Raw genomic sequence first — 13,440 nt, 5'->3', positions numbered from 1 at the left:
CACCTACTATTTGTCTAAGTCTATACATGCAGTGTTGGGAACGTGATTCAGGTTGAAGAGTTGTTTCATCATGTTTCAAGGCCTACAGAATGTGAAGAGATGTGTTTATTGCCTAACAACAAATGTCTAAATGCCACTTGTCTAACAATGCTGTGACAGTCATCAGGACCCACAAGGCTGATGAGATTGAAACATGCTGAAGCAGACACTCTGGGCTTGAAGAAGAATGCCAGCCCTGTCAGTCAGTGAAAATGATTGTAAAAACAGCATTTAAGGCAAGACGAGTGCCATGTTCCCTTTTCATTAAGCTAATTTCCATAATATCTGCTGATAAATGATTGTTCATCTTTTTTGATGTTTGCAGGATCGTGTTACAGAGTATGACTAAAACATATCTACTTAGTTTGGGAGGTTTATGAGAATAACCACTATGAAACATGACACTTCACATAAATTGTTATATCAGTGCTATACAAATATGCGAAAATGTTTCAACAGGAGATGACATTCTACCTTTCTATCTAGCTTTGCTTTCTCTTGTTTTGTAACTAGTTTTATTTGGCTATCTTGTAAAATTACCTAACTGTTTGTTTTTCAATGATAGCTAGCTAGTGATGGGCATATTCTTTAAGTTTGACCAGTTTATGCCATAAACATCTGGGATATTGGGGAACTATTGTATTAAGACAATTTGTATTGCAAAATAAATCTGGGTTGGTTTGTGCAGGCTGGAAGCTGCTACTGATTTTCATTCTTCATGAAACAGGTTTTGCAAACAGCTACTGAAGAGTTCAAGTGGGGAAAAAAAACCTGAACCAGTACCATCAGCAGATCAATGGTGGTACCATCTTTCTATTCTGCGGGGGGGTCTCACAAAAGCAGACATCTCCATTGTAAAATCCTGCTCTATTTGCATTTTTCTTTCAGCCATGGTCCATTTTTCACAGATGTCAACAACTCCATTTCAGCAAATCAGTGCTTTGAAGCTAGAGGAATCATCCATCATACCTGCACCCATGATTTCTTGACCTTTCTTTGTTTGGTCCCTAAATTGGCATGTATTTGGCCAAATAAGTATGAAAACCTGGAAAATTTGATATATTGGTGAACAGGTATTGCAGGTTGGGTGTAAAAAGAAATCTAGTTCAGTTCACTTATAAGTCAAAAAAGCACGTCAGTGGTGCAGGGAAAATGCACAATGCGTTTTTGAAGTTATACAGCCTTGATTCTAAAAATGTTGGGAGACTGTGTAAAATGTAAATAAAAACAGAATGCAATGATTTGCAAATCTTTTTTTAACCCCTATTCAATTGCATACAATACAAAGGCAAGATATTTAATGTTCAAACTGATTATTTTTTTAAATTTACACTCATTCTGAATTAAATTCAGAAATCAAATTAAATTTTGATGCCTGGAACATGTTCCAAAAAAGTTGGTACGGGGCAACAAAAGACTGGGAAAGATATGGAATGCTTACAAACACCTGTTTGAAACATTCATCCAGCCATTATCTGTAGCTGCTTATCCTGTCCTACAGGGTCACAGGCAAGCTGGAGCCTATCCCAGCTGACTATGGGCGAGAGGCGGGGTACACCCTGGACAAGTTGCCAGATCATCGCAGGGCTGACACATAGACACAGACAACCATTCACACTCACATTCACACCTACGGTCAATTTAGAGTCACCAGTTAACCTAACCTGCATGTCTTTGGACTGTGGGGGAAACCGGAGCACCCGGAGGAAACCCACGCGGACATGGGGAGAACATGCAAACTCCACACAGAAAGGCCCTCGCCGGCCTCAAACCCAGGACCTTCTTGCTGTGAGGCGACAGTGCTAACCACTACACCACCGTGCTGCCCCGTTTGAAACATTCTAAAGGTAAACAGGTTGGTTAGTAATTGGAAAGGCCCAGTTGTTCACAAGCAAGGATGGGGTGAGATTCACCACTTTGTAAAAAAAACTGGGTTAAATAATCCAGCAGTTTAAGAACAACATTTCTCAACATATTGGCAATCCATAATATCATCAAAAGATTCAGAGAATCCCAAGAAATCTCTGCACATAAGAGGCAAGGCCAAAAACCAACATTGAATGCCTGTGACCTTTGATCCCTCAGGCACATCAAGTAACCTGACTAGTAATCTTAAACTAAAAAAAAAAAGCTAACATTTATTCAGCTGATTTAGTTAGCTAAGCTTACCCAATGCCCTAAGGAGCAAGCTATGCCATATTAAATCTGAAAACACATTTAATAAATTGAGAAATAATTTACTTATTGATTTTCTCTCAAACATTCACTTTGCCACTTTCCTGTCAGTTGAGAATTCTGAACAGCTTTGTGTTCTATCCAGCTGTAAAACTGACCCAAAAGTTGGGTTCCAGCAAAAGAATTAAACCAAATGCTGGGTTCTAATGGCAACCCTAATGTTCTGTTGTGTTAACTGTCTAATATGAAATAACAAAGCAAAATGACCCCAGACCCCAGTGATTGTATGTACCCAAGGAGTGATGTAAATAACCCAGCATTTATTGAGAGTACCAATGGTTGAGAATACTTTTCCCTCAAAAAAAAAAAAAAAAAAAAAAAAAAAAAATATATATATATATAAATTTTTTTTTTAATTGGGGGAAGCCATGGCTAAATGGTTAGAGAAACAGCTTTGGGACCAAAAAGTCACTGGTTCGATTCCCTGAACCAGCAGGACTGGCTCAAGTGCCCTTGAGCAAGGCACCTAACCCCCAACTGCTCCAGCAAGAGTGGTGGTATACCTTGTGTCTGATTAACCAGAGAAAAACTGATGTGATTATCAGTTTGGGCAAGAACCCAGCCATAACTAACTAACCAGTGGTTGCTTCTGCTAGGAGGTTATGAGTTGACCTATCTGGACCTTTTTAGGTTTAATAATATTATGACCCCAAACATGCATCCAAATTAACACAGAAATGATAACAGAAACAAAAATTAATGGCTTGCAAAGCCCATCTCAGCATCTGGATTTGAAGCCTATGAAAAACCTGTAGTCTAAATTTAAAAAAGTTTTCAAAATGGAGCAGTGATTCAAAATATCTATGAGACATTACAGGGAGAAGTTCAGTTTGGGCTTCACCAAATATTACTTGTGGGGTGTGGGTAATTTTGAACCCAGTGTTCTGCAGAAAGAAGTGTTTACACAGTGTGTTCCAATTTCAGAATCTCACTAAAAGATTCTGGAGAAAGATTGTTGATATCCAAATTTTTAGATTTAGATTGTTTTTACAAAACTACAGTGATAGAAGAGAGGACCATAGGTTTGTAACTAAACTAACAAGGAAGGTAATGTTATCTAGCATATCATTTTGAATTGTGCATCAATCCAAATTGTGCTAGCAAACTTGCGTGTTTAGATCTATGTGGCTATAAAACCCTTCGTAACTGTTGCACGAGCAAATACCATGATCAAGTCAAGTGTCTTTATTGTTATTTCAACCATATACAGTACAGATGGTACAGTACATAGCAAAATGAAACAATGCTCCTCCATGACCATGGTGCTACATAAAGCAACACAAAATTCCATGAGACTACACAGAACTAAATAAGACTACACAGACCTACACAGGACTACATAAAGTGCATGTGTGTACAGTGGTGCTTGAAAGTTTGTGAACCCTTTGGAATTTTCTATATTTCTGCATAAATATAACCTAAAACATCATCAGGTTTTCACACAAGTCCTAAAAGTAGATAAAGAGAGTCCAGTTAAACAAATGAGACAAAAATATTATACTTGGTCATTTATTTATTGAGGAAAATGATCCAATATTACATATCTGTGAGTGGCAAAAGTATGTGAACCTTTGCTTTCAGTATCTGGTGTGACCCCCTTGTGCAGCAATAACTGCAACTAAACATTTCCGGTAACTGTTGATCAGTCCTGCACATCGGCTTGGAGGAATTTTAGTCCATTCCTCCGTATGGAACAGCTTCAACTCTGGGATGTTGATGGGTTTCCTCACATGAACTGCTCGCTTCAGGTCTTTCCACAACATTTCGATTGGATTAAGGTCAGGACTTTGACTTGGCCATTCCAAAACATTAAATTTATTCTTTCTTTAACCATTCTTTGGTAGAACGACTTGTGTGCTTAGGGTCGTTGTCTTGCTGCATGACCCACCTTCTCTTGAGATTCAGTTCATGGACAGATGTCCTGACGTTTTCCTTTTGAATTCACTGGTATAATTCAGAATTCATTGTTCCATCAACGATGGCAAGCCGTCCTGGCCCAGATGCAGCAAAAACAGGCCCAAACCATCATACTACCACTACCATGTTTCACAGATGGGATAAGGTTCTTATGCTGAAATGAAGTGTTTTCCTTTCTCCAAACATAATGCTTCTCATTTAAACCAAAAAGTTCTGTTTTGGTCTCATCCATCCACAAAACAGTTTTCCAATAGCCTTCTTGCTTGTCCACGTGATCTTTAGCAAACTGCAGACGAGCAGCAATGTTCTTTTTGGAGAGCAGTGGCTTTCTCCTTGCAACCCTGCCATGCACACCATTGTTGTTCAGTGTTCTCCTGATGGCGGACTCATGAACATTAACATTAGCCAATGTGAGAGAGGCCTTCAGTTACTTAGAAGTTACCCTGGGGTCCTTTGTGACCTTGCTGACTATTACACGCCTTGCTCTTGGAATGATCTTTATTGGTCGACCACTCCTGGGGAGGGTAACAATGTTCTTGAATTTCCTCCATTTGTACACAATCTGCCTGACTGTGGATTGGTGGAGTCCAAACTCTTTAGAGATGGTTTTGTAACCTTTTCCAGCCTGATGAGCATCAACAACGCTTTTTCTGAGGTCCTCAGAAATCTCCTTTGTTCGTGCACTTCCACACTTCCACAAACATGTGTTGTGAAGATCAGACTTTGATAGATCCCTGTTCTTTAAATAAAACACCTGACTCTAATTTCACCTTGAAACTGACTGCTAATCCTAGAGGTTCACATACTTTTGCCACTCACAGATATGTAATATTGGATCATTTTCCTCAATAAATAAATGATCAAGTATAATATTTTTGTCTCATTTGTTTAACTGGGTTCTCTTTGTCTACTTTTAGGACTTGTGTGAAAATCTGATGATGTTTTAGGTCATATTTATGCAGAAATATCAAAAATTCTAAAGAGTTCACGAACTTTCAAGCACCACTGTATACATGTGTATACATCATAAGAGAGTACAATAATTTCAAGAACAGGGCAATAGTAAAAGTAAAAAAAAAAAAACTTAAAAAAAGACTGACCAGTACACAGTCCTAGTGTGAATAAAGTGATGAGAAGTAACTGGAAACTAGTACTGAGTTCTTACACCATTCCGTGTAGATGTAAACACATAAGTAACCACTGCAAAACTTACAGCAGAGAGATGCATTTCTGTTGGCACAAAAAGAGGCAAGCCCGTCAAACTGAATGGCAGTGTTCTGAACATTGTTACTGAGCTATGTCTCTGTGAAAACAAAGGTGCAACAGTTTCCAAACTCACGCTGAGTAGTCTGCTGGAGTTGGATGTAGCCCATTTTATTGTCCAGGGAGCAGCCACTGGAAAGCAGGATGGGCAGGAGACCCAGCTAGCTAGGGTTTGTTTTTTTTCTGCTTCCTTGCTGCTTATGATGCTACCTCTTCCAGCCAATGGCCCTCTTTTCTTTTTTCGTCTTTGAGGTTTATTGGTGGCTAGCAAAGAATGAATTGGTGCATTATTGTCACCAATGGGCATGGAGCGTGGATGACCATCCCCCTCTCGGTCCCACTGCCCCTTTCCCTCATACCCCCCTCCCCTTCCCCCTGTCCTGTGCACGTGCATGAACGCCTCACCCACAGTTGCTAATTGGCTGAAATTAGACTCAATCCAAGCCACTTTGTTATTGTTTATTGTTTCCCATGTACAAAGCTAAGGCTATGCATGAATACTGGATTTTTCAGCATGCAAAAAGAACGAACAGCTAACAGTTCATGAGGAGATATTTTCTGAATTTGACAAAAAGTGTGTTGGAATAGAATCAAAGACTGAACCTTTAATGCATGGGCTATTCATTAGATATTCATTTTGGAGTTTAGCAGTGAATCTGGAGTTGACTGCATTCTTATAAGGTTCATTTTAAAGTTTATCACTGTCCAAGTTCATTCATAAATTATTGTGATTATTCTTTACAACAAGCTTAGAAAGCAGTGCTGTGACTAGCCTTGAAAACAAATTAATTGGTACTTAATACAGATATTGAGCAAGAAAGACTTCTGGCTCTTTATTTACTAAAGGCTTGTTGCTACCTTGTCCCCTATGGCTTGACCCAGATATCATTTTCTGGCTGTGGAGGAGCAATTTGATTCCGATTGCCTAAGAATTTTATGCCTCTGATTTAATCCCTCAGGCTGTCAGATGTTCCCTCAGCCTTGTGTCTAAGCCTTCTTATGAAACCAAGGTCAGGATGAGGAAACAGTTACTGTTCCAGTAAATATTTGCACTGATCTGCAACCAGTTTCAAAGTTCATCCTCAAAGTAAGTTTCAACCAAAGGCTACGGAACTGCTAAAGCAACACTGATTAGTATTAGTAATCTTTGGAGCACTACTCATCAATAGTGACTGACTAAGGAAAGTAGGCCTGATGAGTGATCAGGGCTCAATTTGAGCATAAATCACCATAATGTGATCTGATCTCTTGATCAGCACAAATGAAAATGTAAACACATCACTTAAGATGACTTAAGATGGCTTTAGAATGTCGCTCAGAAGCTGGCCATAATTCAAAGACACTTCTGAGATATGGTAAAAATAGCATTCTGCTTGGTGTGTGAGGGGGTTCAAAAGAGCTCCAATCACAGAGACTGGTGTAGTATTAGAAAAGTAGGCAGAAGAGGAACACTGTGAACATACTGACTGGAGCGGATTCATTTTTTTTTTTTTTACCAAGTACTTGACAGCTACTTGTTATTACTGCAACCATTTTTTACTAGAGGAATACAGAATGAGAAGAAAGTGAGTTCCAAAAGAGGTGAAGACTAGTTATGGCTGTGGCTCAGCCTTGTCCTTTACATGACTTGCCAGCATCCTTGAAAACAGAGAAAGAAGACAAGGTAGGAAAAAGGGACAGAAACAAAAATATCCTGAAAGCTAAGTGGACAAGAAAGCAGCTGTATAGACATGAATGACACAGAGGAAGACAAAAACCCTGAAGAAGACAAGAGGGCAAGACATATGAGGCTATTACAGGGAAGTGAGCAGCAAACAAGAAAGGGTGGCAGTCATGATGTGGTGTTTTTTCCTACTATTGATGATGACAATGATGATGATGATCACGACAACACACATCAGTTTGAGAAGACATACTTCGATAATGATAATGACAAAGGTGCCACTAACCATGAAACCAGTGAAGAATATGAAGACTATCCAGAAAAACTATACTGCCACCCAGCCTACCCAAACTACATTTTCCAAGCTTTGGATGAAATGAAACGATTGTCTTTCCTCACTGATCTCACCCTAAGAACTCAAAGTGAGGTTAATTTCCATGCTCACTCTTTAGTCCTGGCTGCTATAAGCTCCCTCGTCCAGCAGATGCTCCAACAAGTGAATGAAAAGAACAAGAGAGAGATATTTTTATGTGTTGGTCCTGAAGTATCTAATTTGGGCATATCTGCAGTGTTGGAGTTTGCTTACACTGGAACAATCTCTAATTTGAACAGAGGCTCTTTAGCTCAGATTCAGGCTGCTGCTCTCTATCTGGGAGTTCCCAGGGTTTTGAAGCTCTGCAAAGAAGAAGAGGAAAGAGAAAGAAAGAAAGGTTGTGAGAAGAAGATGAAGGAGAAAAATAGTACAATCTCAATTGAAGAACAGAAGAAGGTCAGCTTGCAGTCCATCAGGCATCTATGGGATGAGAGAGTGGGCTGTGATGTGGAGGTGGAGGCTGAAGGAAGAACATTTAGTGGTATGGAGACATAAAAATATAGTTGGAATTTTATGGTCTATAACAAGGAAAATTGCTGTGACATCCACAAATAAGCATATTATATACAGTATCTGCTCTGAAATTGGACAACTGAAGATTGAATAAAGACTAGGCAATGTTTCTTCAACTGCTAGCCATGTTCTTGGTTGACTGGAGTAGAATCCACTGTGGTATTCTGCTGTTATGATCTATCCACCTCAATGTTCAATGTAATGCACATTCTGAGAGGCTTTTCTGCTTACCACGGTTGTAAAGTGTGGTTACTTGAGTTACCATAGCCTTCCTGTCAACAAGTTGCTCACTGGATGTTTGTTGTTGTTTTGTCACATTATTTTTTGCAGAAAAACTCAGGGACAAGATAAGAGATCAGCGATATGTCAAATATAACAAACCAACTCCAACCAGCCAACTGTATTGGTATGATGCTATAAAAATGGGTGATGTTCTTGCAGGAAGTTGATCAGTTCAAGTGCACAGTAAGAACTGTAGCATTATAAACTTGTGTTTCATACCTCTTCTTCGTTTTCTTCTTCTTCTGGCTGCTCCCCTTAGGGGTCGCCACAGTGGATCTGTTCCACATATTTTGATTTGACATAGGTTTTATACCAGATGCCCTTCCTGACGCAACCCTCCCCAGTCTATCCAGGCTTGGGACCAGCAATAAGTATACACTGGCTTGTACAATCCCAGTGGCTGGGTATTTTACCTAATCTGCATCCTTTCTTGCAGCTGAATAGCTGAATTATGAAGGATGCAGCTCAACATGGCCAAGCCACAGGCATATAAAAGGAGCTACTGGCAGCCACCATACTACTCATTTCTGACCACAGAACACAGCTGAGATATTCACAACCCAGAACCTTCTTGGTGTGAGGCAACAGTGCTAACCACTGCATCACTGTGCCGCCCAATTGCCTGGACTTACATTATAGCTTATAATTTGTGTAATCTCCATGATTCCTATCACACCCTTCATAATGTAAATAATCTTTATTAATACAGCAAGTCATGGTATTTTTTAAGAGAATTAGTTATTGTGATATTAATGCTTAACTATTACTATTATAAATGTCTTTTTACAGAGTAGAAAGTGACGTAAATGCTACAAAGTAAGAGTATGAAAATGGTCCGCAACTTATCCAATTATCCAAAACCCATGGCGATATCGATATTATACAGCTCAACATCAAAATATGTAAACATGTACAGTTCAGCCATTAGCTACCTGAGTGAGTTCGACTAGATAGCCAGATCATTGGAGGTTTTAAAGTGTGAAATCTCAGTATTAAACTTACAAAATCACTTTAATATTCAGAAGCAACTGGCTGTTGTGTTAAATATATTTAGGTACTGCTACAGCCTATACCGTAGGTAATGATTAAGAATAATGTGTAAGGGCATCACTGCGACAGAGATAACTACGTATGTAGTTAGAAACATGAATTAACATGCTTGAGCTAGCTAGTTAGCTAGCTAATCAACCTAGCAAGCTACTAAAAGCCCAACAGCTAAGTTAACTAGCCAGCTAATGTTACTTTTCTTTGTGTACTGCTGATAACGGAGGTGGTATTCACTTCAGCATAGCTCACTTGGCTAGCTTACACAATTGTTTAAACATGCATTCCTCAGGTATGTAGAATCCTTTGAAATTGTTATTTGAATTGTAGCTAATTTTGTTATTTACTCAAGTAGCTTTTCCTCCGACAGTGTATTTACTCTTATTTGAGTAAATTTTCTTGATCGCTGTACTTTTACTTTTAATCAAGTGAATTATTACTACAGTACTAGTACTCAAGTATGTACTCAAGTAATTGTGTTTTTTTTTACTACCATTATTTATATTTGACTCAGAGAATACATATGCTTCATTATTTCCTGATGTGAAATCATAAAAATATTAGTACATTGTAGGTTAGCACTGTTGCCTCACAGCAAGAAGGTTCTGGGTCCAAACCATGTGGCCAACTTGAGCATTTCTGTGTAGAGTTTCCATGTTCTCCCTGTGCCTGCGTGGGTTTCCTCTGGGAGCTCTGGTTTCATCCCACAATCCAAAGACATGAAGATTTGGTCAGCTGGCTACTCCAAGTTGCCCATATGTGAATGTGAATGGTTGTTCGTCTCTGTGTTAGCCCTGAAATAGACTGGTGACCTGCCTAGGGTGTACCTGCCCAAAGTCAGATGGGATTGGCTCCAGCTTCTCTGCAACCATGATGGACAAGCAATATAGAAATGGATGTGTGGATAGTACATGCTTATTTGTGGACCTTATAGTAAAGTGTACTGAAAATTCTACTTGTGACCATTTTTTAAACCAATCGAGCCCAATCACTGTTTTGTTGTTGTTTTGTCATTTACAGCACACAGGGTCATTCTGAGTGCCAGCAGTGACTACTTCCATGCAATGTTCAGTAGCGGTATGAAGGAGACCCACGCGACCTCAGTGTCCCTGCTGTTGATGGGGGCACTTGAACTAGAAGCTCTTCTTCACTGCTGCTACAGCGGACATCTGTTTCTTGATTGGGGCTGCATTTTTGAGCTCACCTCCACTGCTCTTCAGTTCCAATTCCAACCTGCTCTCTCGCTCTGTCTCAACTTTATGCAGCAAGAAATGGATGATCATAGATGTCTGGATGTGGTTGCTTTTGCTGAGGCCTATGAGATGAGTGACTTGCAAGAAATGGCAGAAGATTATATGCTTAGGCATTTTGAGGATATAACAGCCACTCTGAAATTTCAGGACCTGCCAGTGGAGAAGCTGAAGATATATCTGTGTAGCAACTGTCTCTGTGTAACATCAGAGCTGTCTGTGTTCAGAGCAGTCGTATCTTGGATTGAGGCCGATCCAAGGACTAGGGTGAAAGAAGCCAGGGATCTAATGAGAATGGTCCTATTTCCTCTCATGACCTTTACAGAATTCAGAGAAGTGAAGGTGATAATGTCATGGCCACAAGTCAGCAGTCAGGACCTTTATGAGTCCCTGTTTGAAGAGTTCTGTACCAATACCTTTAATTCCCATTCAGACTTTAGGATCTACCTTCCTAAAGAAACTTTAGTCATTGTTGGTGGTGAAAGGATCACCGAAAACCTGGATAAACGCATACCCTGTAGGGAAATGTGGTTCAGCAACTCCTTCCGCAACCATGTCGGTCTAATGAAAAGAGTTGAATGGAGAAAACTGGGAGACTTACCAGAGAAACCAAGATTCTGTCATAGTGTTAGAGAAATAAGTGGGAAACTATATGTAGTTGGTGGCCGACATTATTATGGAAAGGATGACACTATGAAATGCACCTATAGGTAAAGTACCGCACTATTCTCAAATTGCAGGTAGTTCTTTTTAGGTTTCTGGTCCATTTATGATATTTACCCTCTTCAACAGCTATGATCCAAGCCAAAACAGTTGGCAAAGGTTGGCTGATATGAATGAGAGAAGGAGCAACTTTGCTCTTGTGGTTTTGGATGGAAAAATGTTTGCCATAGGTGGAGACAAAGATTCAGACATCAATGTTGGAAGTGTAGAGGTCTACTGTCCTATTACAGATTCCTGGAGGTAAGCATGATGAACACTGAAACACTGGACTCAACTTGTGATCTTAGGATTATCAGGTTTTATCTGGATAAAGAATACTTTTGAGATATGGGATATCAAATCTGTGACACGCTAACAAGCAAACTGTGTACTGAAATTTAAAGTGGTAAGATGTAAATGTAAAGATACTTGAAAATTCGATCATTATAAAATTTTTGAAACTTGGCTAACACTTTTAACAACAGACACTTTAATATAGCTCAAGTTTCTTTTGTTACCTTCTCCAGCTTTGTTCACCCTCTGGACCTGTCCTTAAGTGGTCATGCTGCCAGTGTATGGAATAGAGAGATTTTCATCTCAGGAGGCTTTGACAGTAGATACCAGTGCCTGGCATCCATGCTGCTCTACCACCCAGAGAAAGGCACCACATACCTTGTAGATATGTCCCAGAGCCGGGCCCAGCACTGCATGGAGACTTTGAAAGACTGCCTATATGTAGCTGGTGGTGTCTCAGGTGTGGATGGACAGTTACTTGACCAGCTAGCCTGTGAGTTCTTTGATCCAGTTAACAGTTGCTGGTGTGCCATTATGCCCATGTCTTTACCTCATGTCAGCGCAGCATCTGCAGTGCTGGAAGGAAAGATTTATATAATTGGTGGCTATTGCCATGAGGATTACAGTGACACAAATGTGGTCCATAGGTTTGATCCTAGAACACAACGCTGGGAGAACTTGTGTGGAACCCCTGGTTCTAATACATGTATAGCTGCTTGTGTACTGGCTTTACCTCATTACCTTAGACAATGAAGACTTTTGCTTTATCCAGTTCTATAACTTACTGCATTTTATATTTTAAATTTTTGTTAGAAATAAAGCTAATTGTAAACTGTCACATGCAGTGTCTTGCAAAAGTATTCATCCCCCTTAGTGTTTGTCCTGTTGTGTCGCATTACAAGCTGGAATTAAAATGAATTTGGGGGGGGGGGGGGGGGGGGGGGGGGGTTAGCACCATTTGATTTACACAACATGCCTACAATTTTAAAGGTGCAATTTTTTTTTATTGTGACACAAACAATTAACATGAAAAAAAAACAGAAATCTGGCGTGTGCATAGGTATTCACCCCCCAAAGTCAATACTTTGTAGAGCCACCTTTTGCTGCAATTACAGCTGCAAGTCTCTTGGGGTATGTCTCTATTAGCTTAGTACATCTAGCCACTGAGATTTTTGGCCATTCTTCAAGGCAAAACTGCTCCAACTCCTTCAAGTTAGATGGGTTGCGTTAGTGTACAACAGTCTTCAAGTTATGCCACAGATTCTCAATTGGATTGAGGTCTGACGTTTGACTAGGCTATTCCAAGACATTTACAGTAAATGTTTCCCTTTAAACCACTCCAGTGTAGCTTTAGCAGTATGTTTAGGGTCATCGTCCTGCTGGAGTGTGAACCTTCATCCCAGTTTCAAACCTCTGGAGGACTCAAACAGCTTTTCCTCCAGAATTGCCCTGTATTTAATACCATCCATCTTTCATTCAAACCTGACCAGCTTTCCTGTCCCTGCAGATGAAAAACATCCCCACAGCATGATGCTGCCACCACCATGCTTCACTGTATGAATGGTGTTCTCAGGATGTTGGGTTTGTGCCACACATGGCATTTCCCATGGTGGCTAAAAAGATCAGTTTTAGTTTCATTTGACTAGAGAATATTCTTCCATGTGTTTGGGGAGTCTGCCACATGCTGTTGGGCAAACTCCAAACAAGTTTTCTTCAGCAATTATTTTTTTCTGGTCACTCTTCCATAAAGCCCTGCTCTGTGGAGTGTACGGCTTAAAGTGGTCCTATGGACAGATACTCCCATCTCTGCTGTGGATCTTTATAGCTCCTTCAGTGTTATCTTTGGTGTCTTTGTTGCATTTCTG

General features: G+C 39.9%; 1 protein-coding gene across 1 annotated transcript; it reads left to right on the top strand.

The window, feature by feature from the left end:
- The first annotated feature begins 7,184 nt into the window (after window positions 1-7,184).
- On the top strand, window positions 7,185-12,328 carry LOC132882806 (kelch-like protein 33). The gene is made up of 4 exons (XM_060915924.1): window positions 7,185-7,971; window positions 10,350-11,289; window positions 11,372-11,542; window positions 11,809-12,328. Exons 1-4 carry the CDS (start codon window positions 7,185-7,187, stop codon window positions 12,326-12,328), a joined length of 2,418 nt encoding a protein of 805 aa, XP_060771907.1.
- The last annotated feature ends 1,112 nt before the right edge of the window (window positions 12,329-13,440 follow it).

Source organism: Neoarius graeffei, chromosome 3 (genome assembly GCF_027579695.1).
Source record: "Neoarius graeffei isolate fNeoGra1 chromosome 3, fNeoGra1.pri, whole genome shotgun sequence".
In the NCBI taxonomy this organism is placed as follows: domain Eukaryota; kingdom Metazoa; phylum Chordata; class Actinopteri; order Siluriformes; family Ariidae; genus Neoarius; species Neoarius graeffei.
The sequence above is the reverse complement of the archived record's forward strand: the minus strand, read 5'-3'. Positions and strand labels throughout refer to the sequence as shown.

What these genes read in the sequence shown, in the direction of transcription:
- LOC132882806 (XM_060915924.1), top strand. Translation starts at nt 7,185, where the DNA reads ATGAATGACACAGAGGAAGACAAAAACCCTGAAGAAGACAAGAGGGCA. An exon ending in TGAAGGAAGAACATTTAGTG is followed by an intron (nt 7,972 to 10,349) that starts GTATGGAGACAT and finishes TGTCATTTACAG; the next exon opens with CACACAGGGTCATTCTGAGT. An exon ending in ACTATGAAATGCACCTATAG is followed by an intron (nt 11,290 to 11,371) that starts GTAAAGTACCGC and finishes CCTCTTCAACAG; the next exon opens with CTATGATCCAAGCCAAAACA.